At 32.4% G+C, this 15233-nt stretch overlaps 1 protein-coding gene across 2 annotated transcripts; it reads right to left on the bottom strand.

Annotated features, from left to right (window-relative positions):
• Window positions 1-11665: 11665 nt before the first annotated feature.
• LOC127075716 (annexin-like protein RJ4) lies at window positions 11666-14744 on the bottom strand. 2 transcript variants are annotated; one of them, XM_051017178.1, is made up of 6 exons: window positions 14579-14744; window positions 13308-13453; window positions 13017-13235; window positions 12458-12670; window positions 12275-12364; window positions 11666-12061 (listed from the first exon to the last, which is right to left on the bottom strand). In XM_051017178.1, exons 1-6 carry the CDS (start codon window positions 14646-14648, stop codon window positions 11864-11866), a joined length of 936 nt encoding a protein of 311 aa, XP_050873135.1. In that variant the 5' UTR covers window positions 14649-14744; the 3' UTR covers window positions 11666-11863. The 2 variants fall into 2 exon arrangements, with proteins under 2 accessions (XP_050873135.1, XP_050873134.1); XM_051017177.1 differs by lacking the exon at window positions 14579-14744 and adding an exon at window positions 13596-13764.
• Window positions 14745-15233: the final 489 nt, after the last annotated feature.

Genomic DNA, 15233 nt, shown 5'->3' with positions numbered 1-15233 from the left:
GCTCAGTGAATATAAACACCACAAATGAGTACAAATGGTATTGCGAGGATGCATCTCCAGATACACCCCCACTTAATATTCGGAGATGCATGGCCATACATGATTTTAGATGTGTTTGGAGATACATCTTCGAACACAATAAAGGTATTTTTGGGTTTTCAGAGGCGTGGGACGTACGACGCACCCCTTAGAATGGGATGAGCATTCTCCATAAAAAATACTATTAAAATAGGCATGTTTGGCTGATCAGATATGTTTTGTCACATGTGAACAAAAGCCATTTTATTTAGTATATTTTTCCTATTATAAGTTTTGAAACTTTTTGAAAATTCTGGGAAGAAAATTAAGCATTATTCTAATTGAGATAACCCAAAAAGCAAACATTCTAAATTTTTTAAAAAAGGAAAAGAAAGACTTGTGGAGAAGCTCAACATTTTGGACATGAGTAGTTGAATCTTGTACAACAAAAGTAGCCATTCTAGATCCTTATTTCGGTTATGATTGTTAAGACGAAGAAAAAGTGATGATGTATTTGATTATGTTAAGTATAATGCCAATTTATTTATTTTTTATAAGAGGGGGGGGGGGGGGGGGGCGGATGAAGACAAAGAGTCAAATTAGCAGAACAAATATCGAAGTAACATATATCTACTCCTAATATTAAAGCCTAGCTTAGCTATGGCATTTAAGCAAGCATTTTCCTCTCGATATATATGGCTAATATGAATATCCTAGTCCAGTATGAGCAGGATTTAATCCTCTAAAGAATCACAATCCATATCCTAATATTGAGTTCCCTTCTTTAAGAGCATTGCTGACTTCTTGGATATCAACTTGGAGTTCCACTTTTGTATAGCCCTTTTCTCGGACTAACTTCAAGCCTCTGAAGACTCCCCATAAATCTGCCACAGTACCTTCACAAGTGCCTATGTTTTTTGAAAAACCTCCTAGCCACCCTCTTGTTGAGTCTTTAATCAGACCACCACAAGTAGCCTTCCTGGTCTTGCTAACTGCTTCATCTGTATTGAGTCTCATCTATACCAATGGTGGGGGCTTCCATCCTTCACAAATGGTAATCCTCCGAGTTGCGTTGTTGCTTTGTTGTCTTCGAAGACTTTCTTGGTAGTTGGTTATTTTAAGCTAGATATTCTAGATCAAATTTGTGGGCATAATAAAGTCCTCTTCATGCAGATGTTTATTCCTTCATTGCCATAAAGTGTGGCATGTAGTTGCCTAACTAGCTTGCCATTTACCTTTTCCACCTCGTCGGAGATTTTTCCTGCAAGTTTTAATCAATCCAGCAAAACATGCAATGTTAAAAAATTGCTCCCAATGTTCTAGAGATACTTGAGGAATCCAAGCACTCTTTGTTGCATCACAATTCTGCATTACATGAAGCACAATTTCAACAATGCCTTGACATTCAGAGCAACCAGGATCATGCAAATTCCTATGATGAAGACATTGGTTGGTGATTAGGTTGTTATGTTTCATCATCCAAATTAAATATCTAATTCTATATGGTACTTCAATTTTTCAAATGAGGGCCCATGTGTTGGATTTATTCATACTTATAGTGCTACTACTTATGTTATCAAAGGCACTAGCCACACTGAAGCTACCATTCTTAGTGCCTTTCCACAAGCAAATATTTTTCCCTTTAGCGGTGCAAGGAGGAGTCATAGCTTTTAAAGCATCAAGAATGTCTTGAGGTAGGAATATATTTAGCATGAGCATATCCCAATTTCCTTGATCATCTATAAGCTCACAAATTTTTTGGTTTTGATTAATAATTCTAGGATCTTCTAAAACACTATAAAGTTTTAAGACAGGTAGGACCTAATTGTCATGCCAAGCATTCACCTCTTTCCTGTCACCAATAGCCTAGTATGTCATGTTTGTAATAATTGGCCACAAACTGCTCATATTATTCCAGAGACTTGAGTCATGAGCCTTTGACACAAGTTCCTACCCCTGGTTAGATTGCCTCTCATATTTTCCCCTCATCATATCACACCATAAGGCTTGATCTCCACTCTTGAGTTTCCAGCTAATCTTCAATACACAAGCCTTATTCATGTCTTTCAAGTTTCTGAAACCCAATACACCAAGTTTCTTGGGAATAATTATCTTATCCCAGCTAATAGTATGAGCATGTCTTTTTTCTGCTTCATCCCCCTAAACAAATGCTCTTTGATCTTTCTGAATTTATTTCAAACAAGCACTGGGAAACACATAGTTCATCATAGGGTATAGAGGGATCACCTGTATGACTGATTTAGCCAGAGTAATTATGCCTACAATAGATAAAAGTTTCCTTTTTCCAAGCTACGAGTTTATCATTAACCTCATCCACAATCTAATGAAAGCCCTTCATTTTTCGCTTTCTACCAGTTAAAGGAACCCCCAAATATTTTCTAATATGTTTTATCTCCTTGAACCCTTCAAATTAATGATAGATCTTCTATAATGATCTTTAATATTTTTGGAAAATAAGATCTTAGTTTTCTCAACACTTATCCTCTAGCATGACATGGCACAAAACTTGTTTAAAACATTAATCACACAAGTAATTTGATTATTAATGGCTTTTCCAAATAATAGAAGGTCGTCAATAAACATAAGATGAGATATACTAGGGCCGTTTCTTCTTACTTGTTGGAAAAAAATTGGTTAATACCATATCCCTTGGGTTTTGATGAGAATAAATTATTTAAAGAACAATTGGGTGTTCTAACATCTATTCAAGTTTGCAGGAATATAATCATTAAGAACAAATGAAGAATTTCTTGAGGAATCTGCATCTAAAGATTAGAATTTGGCTCTGAAGATCACTTCTGAAGACTCTACCTCTGATGGAGATCCAGACTCTAAAGAAAGTCAACCTCTAGTGGCCCAAACTCTGAAGCTTCAGAAGCCAAGAAGTGGACTCTAATGTGATTAGTCTCTAAAGAGTAAAGTCTGAAGGAATGTCGGCCTCTGAAGCAAAAGCTCTTCTACCAAGGAAATTCTGACAAACTCATAAACTTTTTGATCACGTGAATACTTAAGGAAATATCTCTCTCTTGGTTGTCTGAGCTTCAACAGATCATTCCTCTTGCAAAAAGGTGTTTTCTTGATGTGTATAATCAAGTACAAAGATTAACTAACTTTTTGGTGAAAGTCTTCAATGTCTCTTTTCTCTCTTCTTTATATAAGGAGCTACATATCTGAAGAAGAATACTACCTCACAACAATACACCATATGCTAAGACTCTGAAACTTAATGATTAAAGAGAAGCTACTATATCAATATTGTTAGACTTAGAACATTTTAATACTTGTATACTTTAGAAGTTATTAAGTCTTAGAATCTTTCTAAGTTGTATTCTTTCTACACCTTTGATTATATATCAAGTGTAGTTGTTGCTTAAATCTCTTAACAATTTTTTATAGAGTCAGAAGTCTCTTGGTTGTGTGCTAGAGCATTTGAAGTCTATTGGTTGTGTGCTTGAGCATTTGAAGTCTCTTACTAGTGTGTTTGGTCAAAGGAAGTCTTTAGCTTGTGTTCTAGAGCAAGAAAGTATTAAGCTTGTATGCTTGAGTAAGGAAGTCTCGGACTTGTGTGTTTGAGCAAGGAAGTCTCATACTTGTGTGTATAAGTAAAGGAAGTCTCTTGCTTGTAAGCTTCAACATTTGTAATCAGTTTGGTTATAATGGAAATCCATTGGAAGTACAAGGGGACTGGAATACTCTCAAGTTGTGAGAGGAACTGGGATAAACTACTTATGTCCTTGCTTTTACCTTTCTTTTACCTTATTTTTTTACTTTTATTTAGTATGTGTCGACACATGTGTTGAGTGTGTTGACTTATGACATGTTCAGGTCGAGACATGCATCCAACAAGTCGGCTCATAATCCATTTTTATGTCATTTCTGTTCATTCCTAATTATCTCTTCATACATGCATCCTACACTACACCTCTTCATTTCTTCTTGGGTCTTGAAAAATTTCAGTTGTCATTAACTCCTCCATCATACCTCTTAAATTCCTTCACCTTAACTCATCCAACCTCCATTACCAACATATCATTAAGCCTCCTCATTCAATCATCAGACTCATTCATTATCATCATATTTCCTCTTCTAAAACCCTCATCCTCACGTCTTTCAAATCACACTCAAGTCCTCCAAACTCGTAATTTGCATTCATTTTTAGGTTTCATTGTCATATATGTGTGTTTAAGTATCTCTATCTTTGGTTTGAGTTTGTAGGTACTCATATATGAAGGAGAATAGCGATCCAAAATGCAGCGGAATTTAAAAAAATTCTCCTTTAGTGATCCATAAAAATGGGCATGATTAGTGATAAAATCGTTACCTCTTGTGGCGATTGAAATCTTTGATGCAGATCTACGAAGCGATCACGAACGTTGAATGGTGACAACGCCTCTACTCAGTCCACACGAATGGATTCCTTCAATCTCAGTGCTAGCTGCTACGAATGAAGGCTTTGAGTGTGTGTGTGTGTGTGTGTGTGTGTGTGAGAGAGAGAGAGAGAGAGAGAGAGAGAGAGAGAGAGAGAGAAACGAAATTTCAACTGAACAAATGCTTCTGCACAAGGGTTCTATTTATAGAACCACTTATGTGGGCTGTAAGCTAAAAGTCCCACTTAAGTGTATGTGGACCATATCTTATGATATACCAAAATCACTTAAGCACGTGGTACCTTACCATATTTCGCATTCTACTTAAGTGCGTCGTACCTTACGATGTTCTACAATTCACTTAAGTGCACGTACCTTACACTGTTCCTTATTTACTCGATCTCTCATCAATCCGTCATTTTATGTGTGACCCTGTAGGTTCTCACGACATTGGTAATTATATTAAATCACGGTTTTAACATAATAAACAGTGAGCGATATCTAGCAACACATCACTGCTACCCAAGACACGAAAGTGTCATGTGATATGACAAATCCTTTTGTGATAATACTTATGTGTACAATTACCCTTTTTCCCTTATGTCTATATTGAACACAAGGCATAGACCGTGTTATCCTTGTCCAGTTCAATATTGGGCCCGTAGATATTTATCCTGTTACGCAGGATGGGCAAATTCCATCTAGGTCACTCATGTCTCTCATCATGCTTCGTCGAGTACCCATCAACTGTCTTTATGGTCATCTAGTTATGGACAACGTTTGATCAGCAATAAGGCACTCGACTCTACATCTAAGGTCCATAGTGGTTTCAGGTCGAAGGGTGGTATACACCACTATCACCATGAGAATAATTATGACACTTTTCATAACATTCTATATAGTATTCTCATAGTGGGTCAATCCAGTATAAATATTACTCTTAATATTCATACCTATGTTTAAGACTTAATAACTCATTATCCATGATCCATGAGATGTGATCATCAGTCTATATACATAATAGTCTTAATGCTTTAATGTTATCCCACTTTACAACAAAGCTCGACTACATATACTTTAAGAATAATGTCCTTATGTTTAATGGGATCTCATGATTAAGTCACACTTGATACATTAAACAGACTAACTATTCTAGGGACTTTATTAAACAAACATAATAAAGAAAAAGCTTTTTATTATTAATAAATAATTCGATACAAGTGCCAAAAGTATTGGCCTCTAGGGCTTACACCAACAATATATCCCTCAAACAACTTCATTCCTCTTTCACACATTTTGTCAAACACTTGGCGTGCAAACTCTTTTTGAAAATTTCTCCATGGAACCAAAGATTGCAAGAAACAAGGGTGATCTCAAGGGTAAGGGAAACACTGCCACATCCTCTATCGTTATAGAAACTATATTTACATTGTTTTCTTCTACGTGTGTTGAGGAATTTGAAGACAAACATAAAAACTACCTTATTATGAATCACTATGTTTGGAAATTTGTTGTTGTTGGCTATTTATACATTCCAGAGGTTGTTCGTCTTGTCGAGCATCAGCAAATAAATTACGTCTTGAATCTTTCACATGATTACAATGAAGATCGCATTTGTGTGTTCTGCTCCGGGATGCACGATAGATGTGGCTCCACCTTCAAGTTTACAATAGGTAATACGATTTATGATTTTACTGATGATCTTTGGAAGTAGTTGTTTGGAATTATTATTATTAGTGCCGATGTTGTACCGTTGGTGACGGATACCAACCTTCATCAAGATTTTAAATGAAGCATTTATCTGAATGAGTTGCTTAAGGCTCCCCGGTCTGATGACTGCTATGAAACCATAATAACCGGTCAGTTGGAAATGGTTTCTTGCATTTTGCTTTGGCTTGTTTCTCACGTGTTGTGCCCAAAGAATGGTGGTCACTCAAGGATTGACAATGCTAAAATCCACCTTGTCTACATTCTTCTGAAAAAAATTCAGATAAATTGGGAAAAATACTTTGTGTCTCGGATGTTTGCCATCAAAGAATGTAACAAAGGAACTTCATTTTGTTATGTTTCTATGATTGCAAAAATCTTAAACTACTTCAACATAGGGATGCCAAATCTTCAGTATAGATATCCTAGTATGGCTCAAGAGTTCTCCCAATGCACTTTAACCAACATGGGATACTTTTGGGATTAAGATCGTCAGGTGTATTATTTCCGTGTTAGCAAGAATGGTAAGAAAATCTATAACTTTGATGACCCTGCTGAGTTTGTTGATGTTGTTGTTAAGCCACATGTGGTTGATGATCAACCTATTGGTGCTCCTCATGGTGTTCCTCAAGGTGATGCGGTTATGCAAGATGCTAATCATGAGGATGGTTAAGATAGCATAATTGGTGTTGAATATGGAAACCAGTCTTCCATTATCACTATGCTTCAAAACATGCAGGTTAAGCAAGATGAGCGCTACGAGGGGGATTTCCGGAGGCGAGATGCTTTTGTGGCAGCTCAAGTGGAACGATTTCGTCTCATTCAAGATCACATGACAACACAAGACACCAAATTTGAAGCTTTTGCCTCTTATGTGACTGAAAAGCTTGACTCTTAACGGATGGCGACATATGGTCATCGCCTTTCCTGAGGGCTACTTCCATCCCGCCTTTACTAGGCCTTTATATATATATATATATATATATATATATATATATATATATATATATATATATATATATATATATATATATATATATATATATATATATATATATATATATATATATATATATATATATATATATATATATCACTGCACCTTATAACCGGAAATTCGTTAGCTAGCAAAGTGGGATTTTGATCCAGATCGATAAATTTGTTAGAAAAAACTTGAGATTTACAACTGTCAGGTGTGAGACATATTCATATCTGTCAAGCTGGTTTTTTGCTGGCGTTTGCATAGTTATATCAAAGACGTACGTCTCTCCATTAATATGAGTGTTAACAATATAATTTGATCTAGCAAACATATTATAATGAATTAGTTTGAGTTGGTGTTTTGGATTGATATTTATTATATACATTGCAAAAGTCTTTTCCAATGGAGATGCTAATAGCATGTAATTAGTTTGTACACGCTTATGAAAATTTTGACCCAAGGCTCTAATAAGTCTTCCTTGGCCTATTACATTTATATAGGAGGAGTCAATAGGTCTTCCTTAGCGTATTAAATTTATATATGAGGCGCCAATAGGTTTTCCTTGGTCTATTACATTTATATTGTAGGCGCCAATAACATGTAATGGGCTTGAACGCGCTTCTGAAATTCCTTACACAATGCACCAATAGGTCTTCCTTGACATATTACGTTTATATAGGAGACACCAATGGGTCTTCGTTGACCTATTACACTTATATAGGAGACACTGATTGGGTTAAATAGTCAATCAAAATCTATTCAAAACACTAACTAAAAGCCATGCAGTGTTCCATGCATGCAAATGCAGACCTAGTTTGAATGCATGCAAAATATTAACATATTTTTACTCATTTTCACTATTTTCTCACATATAATCCATTATTTTTACTCATCAACTTCACTATAAGTATTACCTTCACTCCATTTATTTTTCCCATCCACAAAACACTACAATCTTACCACTTTTACTACTCAAGTACTCACATTCTCATTGCAAAATGACTCTCATGGACATGGGAGAATTACATTGAGGAACATTCAATAACATCAATTCTTATGTAAGTTTTTTTTTCAATTTGATTGTTTTAAAAGTTTTCTAACTATACATTTTAATCAATAACTTATTCATGATTTCTTTTTAGGATCCAAGCAAATTTTGCTCTTGCGTACATGAATATATCCCACACGATGAATTAATTCAACCTTATTTAGAGCGCACCGATTTTGGTCATGTTATCAAATTTTTGTCCTACTTCATTGATGCTAAAGTTATCCCCTATCTACAAGAAGATGGAGATCCAAGACACATACATTCCATCTTTCAACTAGTGAATGTACCATTACCTCGAGGACATGGACATGTTGTTGGATCTACCCATTAAAGGCAAGACAATAAACAGACTAACCAACATTAATGAATCAATATCTGAGCGACTTTTGGGTTTCCGATTGATACAAAATAATATGAGGGGGCAAGGTATTAAAATAACATGGCTCAAAAATGAACAAAGTAATATACTTAATATTTATTTACCTTTGTTACAAAATATAGATAAGATAGGAAAATATAGTTAGGGGTCCACTTGTTTAACGTGTCTCTATAAATCTTTATGTAACAATGCAAATAAAGATACATCTATTATTATTGGATGCATCGTCTTGCTCCAAACACGAGGTTGATTGAAAATGTTATCCTTAGCGTCAGTCAACTACGACAACTTCATTTCCCCATACGTAACAAAGTAAGTTTCTAATGTTATAGATATTTCAATTTACTTAATTTATACTATTAACACCAAATAACCTATTTTATTTTATTTTTGTTTAGGTGATCCACTCGTCGGATGAACTACAATAGATGTCCTCGACACTACATCATCGCATATCGATATCTTTTGGATCACTTGGGACCATACAATGTATTACCACTAAACTATTTCTTTCATAATAATTTATTTTTAACATTAAAATATACTAAACTAATTTATTTTTCTGCAACAATTTATTTGGATGCCATATCTGGTAAATCTTAGACTAATGGATCTACGACCGTTGGACAAAATACGCCAAAACTGAGTGTCGTCAATGAAAGTGTCGCCGTAACATAGTCCTAACTGATTCTATAATGCCCTTTGAATCTAAACCAACTCCTAATTACATGTATTGGCATAGATCGATTACAATTGGATTTTTGTCTGAACCTAGGTATTTAGTTGACCCACGCCAACAAGCTTCATCATCTAACACCCACCTCCAATCCAACACATTTATAATGAACCTCTAACCCAACAAAATTATCAACCAACAAACACCCTAATCCACGACCATTACATGCACCCACACAACCACAATACCAAGAACATGCCTCATACCAACAACCACAAATTTTTTATCAGTCCTAACAATAAACATAACCAACCAACCCATCACACACTTACAAAAACACAGAACATACAAACATAGACGGCCAAACATCACAATAACTATTTACCCTTTTCTCCACCCAAGCATTCACACCAACGTCATTAACACAAAATAACTACGAAAACATCGTTATTGTCTGACGGTTACCTCAATCACACAAGATAACTACAAAAACATGGACAACAAACTCAGTTATGACGACTTTGTACCGTCTACACACAATTGACAAGAATTACAAGAAATGCTTAATGATCCGAGATTTCTTATCAATCATCCGAGATGAATTCAACGAGACATATACAAGAGATACGACATCGGCCGTGCGAAACCGGTCACTTCCATCAACTGGGTTATAATCAATAATATAAAAAATATTTTCATATATAATCCAAATTTAATTGTATAAAATTAATATTTTATTTTTTATTTTTTTAATAAATTCTGTTAAAATTAAAAAGTAAAAAAGACATAAAATAAGTGAAAAACATGAAATTGGTGAACTCTCCTAATTTTAACCTTTCATTAAATTTATTCACATTTAATATCGGGACTCAACAATTATGTTAATTGTTTTTAGCTATTGAATAATATAAATATGCTATAAAAATTTTATTGAGAAAGTGATAAAAATAAAATTATATATATATATATATATATATATATATATATATATATATATATATATATATATATAAATATATATATATATATATAAAATATATATAATATATATATATATATATATAAATATATATATATATATATATATAAATATATATATATATATATATATATATATATATAAATATATATATATATATATATATATATATATATATATATATATATATATATATATATATATATATATATATAAATATATATATATATATATATATATATATATATATATATATATATATATATATATATATATATATATATATATATATATATATATATATATATATATATATATATATATATATATATATATATATATATATATATATATATATATATATATATATATATATACACACACGCGCGCTCTACTCTCATTTAAGACTTACATTAGTACAATAATTTATTACATTTATTTTGTTTCCTTTCCCTGTTGAACAAACTGGTTCAGTTTCTAAGGCAATTTTGGCAGTACTTGATAAAATTGGTAAGCTTATTATTACGACATAATACTGTGTTTAGTATACTGACGAGTGAAAATGACGAGATGGTGTTTTAAATAAAATGTGATTTTATCTCAGATCCCACACCAAAATTGGTCTCATGAGTCTTGACTACCCTTTTAAAAAGAAATTAGAGAAAGGAAACTGATGATGGCATGATTATATCTAGGTTCGAGGTGTTATTGAATAGAAAAATTTAATTAAATCGATTTTCTAAACTAAATCAAATTAAAAATAAATCGATTTTCTAAACTAAATCAAATTAAAAATAAATCAATTGTTTTTTTTATTTAACAATCGAACTAAACAATAGAAATTGAGATGGTTTAGTTTGGTTTCAAGAACCGTCAAATCGAAGAACAACTTAATGACTATTCATATTTAATTAATTTTGCTTCGATAGTGAATTTAATTAAAATTATGGCCATGTTTTATAGGGATTAAGAATAATATGTATCATGTAAATTGTTTGAAAAATACGATATGAAATATATTATATAAATATATTATTGAGAAAATAATAGCATAAAAAACATCATAAAAACATGATAGTTGGTAAATCGATCAACCAAACTAAATAGAAATAAATTGATTAGTTTGGTTTGATTTCATTTTTAAAAAATATTAAAAACCAAAGCAAACCGATGAAGATATAGAGAGTTTGGACAACCTTTTTACTAAATATCGATCTAAACCGATCGATTATACACCTATGCATAGGTAATTTTATTGATTTGTTCAACTACTTTTAATTTCTTCAACACAAAAAATATGTTATGAAAGGTTATGACCCAAGTTAAAATAAAATAAAATGGTAGTGTTGTTCTTGAAAATCTTGTCCAACTACTTTTACTTTTAGTTTTTCTTTTTAAATATTTTGCTTCCTAATTGATTGGTAATTTTTCTATCAGAATATTTTAGAAATTTCTCTTCAGAATCATATAATTCTAAACAATGAATTTTCTAATATAATTCCAACTTTCATTCAAGCATATTAATTTATTAAAACAAAAGTACATAATATTTCTCATCTCAAATCCAGATTCATGAAAACATAATATAAATAGAGAAATCACCCAAATCACACCACTAAGAAACCAACATAACAAACCCCTTTATTACAACACATATTCTTAACCAGATCAATTTCTTCAACCTTACTTCCCCAACAAGGTAAGAATGAACTTTTTGTAGTCCCCTGAAATTTCCTTGGCAATTGCATCTTCAAGATGAACACTGTTTCTCTTATAATACACCTCTTTGATGTCCTTCAAATCCTTCTCAGCTCGCGTTACCACAACACGAGTCAGTCCATCTTCGTCTGTTCCAATCCTTTTCAACGCGCTACGCAAAACCTATACATCATGGTAAAAAAAACAAAATATAATCTGAGATGTTTGATGTCATAATAGACAACCGTTCTCTGCAAGGCGTTGCCATTGGACATAATAACCGTTGCGAAAGGATAGAGAAAAGGCAACGGATTTTTTAGTTTTTGCAACGGCTTTAATCGTTGTTGTAATGTTGTAGTGATAGTTTTGTAGATTGAAAGTTGGAATCGAATTAACCTTTTCATAGTACTTCTTATGATCACTGATGCATCGAATAGCGGTGTGCAATGCTTTGTGAAAGTCATCAGATGCATTATCCAAAAGTTTCTGCAAACAAAATCAAAATATATAAACATGTAGAGAAAACTTAAGGCCAAAATTCAAAGAAAACGGAAAAAAAAGTGATGTTTTCTTTTTAACCTTAGTTATGGAAGTGCCATGGTCATCTTTGTAACGATTGAAAGTTGCTAAAAGCTGAGTCTTGCTCCTTGTAGTAAGGATTCTTATGGCTTCTTCATAGTTACCTTTTTTCTCCTTGATTGATTCATGAAGAATATCAGCTTCAGTTTTCGCCAATTTAGGATTGATCTCGTCACCACCGTATCTAAATGAGCTCACCAATCCAACCAATAGCTGCCAAGACCCAAAATCAAATACATACTCAGATAGTTAAAACTAGAGTCGTGTCAAGTTTTTCGAGACTCTTCGCAACTTAACCATTACAAAATAAATAGAGACCTTATTTAACTATGGTTTAACTGACATAGACATTTTATTAGGATCTATTTAGTCACGGTTTAAACATAACATATTTTAGATCATGTTCGATAGCTCGCATTGCATCACTTCAAAGATTATTCTGCTCAGAAAACTATATCTCTTTAACATATACATTAACACTTGTATAATAAATGTTTATGTTATAAGGATTAACTAAGATGTCTATTGAATCTGAGTCACAAATGATTGAACAACTAACCTGGCGAAGATGGCCCGTTGTATGAGCAGCCACATCTTCTTCCAAAGAGTGCTTGTAACGATTATGATAAGCGCGTCTCAACGCCAAAACTTCTTCAGGTGAAAGAACACTAACAATTTCAATTATAACAGGGTAACCTTTGCTTCCATCCTTGATGGCAACATTGGCCAAAACAGCGTCGCGATCAGCAGGTTCCAGCATCCAACGGTACACAGCTCTCTGAAAAACCATGTCTCATTAGCTTAAGACATTATAAGTTAACAAAAAACAATGTTGTTAATTATGGTATACCTCGAAGTCACCGGAGATTTCAGATTCTAGGCGTTTGAGGAGATCCTCTTGGTATGTTTCTTGATAAGTTTTTCTGATTTGTTGTCTTTGATAAACACTTCTATGACCCAATATTGTTATCACACTCTTCTCATCAGTACCCCATCCTACACATTTCAAACAATAATTTACAATTTGATAATAACTTACAAATAAAGACACATTTATTAGATAATGTCAGAGTCATCTTAAATTTTCGGAGACACAGTTAAGAAATACGAGTAGCCATGAAAATGAAAATTATACGACCTTTGAAAGCTTTATGAAGAGCTTCTGCATCTGCAAGAGGAGAATGGTTGGTGGGAGCAATACGAGTAGCCATAATTGATTATATTATTTTTTCCTTACTATGGTGCTAGTTAGGTTCAAGATTAATTTCCTAGCTCTTCAATATATATATATATATATAGTTCAGTTATAACATATTGAGCTATAAGCTATTGCTTTACAATGCCAAGTTTATTTAGAGTAATATTGTCAAAATTTTCTAAAATTAATGTTTTTCTTTTAAAATTAATACTAAGAAGGTTGTAATTTATACCTTTTATACTAACTCTAATGCTATACAGCTAAGAATGAACTATGCTTTCATTTGTCCAAGTTTGCTTAGAGAAACTAAAAGTTAATTTGTTGAAAACAATATCAAATTATGGAGTTTTGAATATTTAGAGAAATTGAGTGGTCTCAACTACAAAATTAAAGAATTGTTAGCTAAACAATTTTTTTATGAGTATCATATATGTGCAATCTTAGAGGTTAATCTCTCAAATATGAGAGAATTAGGATAGATAGATTTTACAGTGCGGACCACATCATCTACCGCATCAAATTGTTATTAGTGTGATAGTAAATCACATTAAAAACTACGTCATGATGTTACAATGACCGTATCATAACACTCTAATAATCACATCGGTCAATATCAAATACATTGTTAGTAAAAATTATTTTATCTATCTTCCTCCTTATTTATATTTTAAGATAGGTTTTAAAATGATTAGAGATATTTGAAGAGTGAAAAATTGTTAATAAAATGATTAGAAATATTTAAAGAGTTTAAAACCTAAAATAAATAATAAAATATAATATTTTATGTTCATAAAAAATAAATTTATGTTGGACCGCAATCTGTATCACAACAACTATAATACCACAACCGAAATTGCATTCACATATTGTGATTTAAAACCATTGAAATGGGTAGCAAAATTTTATCTAAAAAAAATTATTACCTTTAAAAGCTTTTTGGAGAGCCTCAGCATCTTCAAGAGGAGATGATTTTATTGTAACAAGGGTAGCCATAGAGAACACTACTCACTTCCACTTTTAACTTCTCTCTTAACAAGATTTGTGTGATGATATTAGAGATTGGTTTCATCACCAGCTTATATATATAATGCCAATGGTTTTCTTTGGTGTTATCGCCTAGCACACAGATCATCACATTTGAACGTTACTTTCATGTGAAGATTATTATTATTATTATTATTATTATTATTATTATTATTATTATTATTATTATTATTATTATTATTAAATTAGTTAATTATTAGAATTCTTTGGCATTAAGAAACCCATTTAAAAATTTGGAAAATGGAAATAAAATGTTGTAAAGAAACGGAAAAGGAAACTTGATTCTTGGCTCAGTTGGTATGACTTTGCATGGAAAAGGAAAGAGAGTAGTAATGTATAATGATGCTTTTTTTCGTCTCTTTCTGGTTGTAAGGGTGGAAAATTTCACTAGAATCGATGATCTGTGATTTTATTGTTTTCTTATACATTATATACTTTAGGACGGTGAATGCTTACTCTAGAGACTTTTGCTTTTAATTTTAATTTAAGTTTGTTGTTTTCTTTATAAATTTAAAATATGTATTTAGATTTAAA

The sequence above is a fragment of the Lathyrus oleraceus genome, chromosome 4 (genome assembly GCF_024323335.1).
Source record: "Lathyrus oleraceus cultivar Zhongwan6 chromosome 4, CAAS_Psat_ZW6_1.0, whole genome shotgun sequence".
Lineage (NCBI taxonomy): Eukaryota > Viridiplantae > Streptophyta > Magnoliopsida > Fabales > Fabaceae > Lathyrus > Lathyrus oleraceus.
Note: the sequence above shows the minus strand (reverse complement) of the source record. Positions and strands in the feature narration are given on the sequence as shown.

Bases quoted from the DNA above. Each gene is read 5' to 3' on its own strand.
- LOC127075716 (XM_051017177.1), bottom strand. From the start codon at position 13,668: ATGGCTACTCGTATTGCTCCCACCAACCATTCTCCTCTTGCAGATGCA. The intron at 13,454-13,595 runs GTCGTATAATTT...TGAAATGTGTAG, and splicing joins TCTTCATAAAGCTTTCAAAG to GATGGGGTACTGATGAGAAG. The intron at 13,236-13,307 runs GTATACCATAAT...ATGGTTTTTCAG, and splicing joins AAATCTCCGGTGACTTCGAG to AGAGCTGTGTACCGTTGGAT.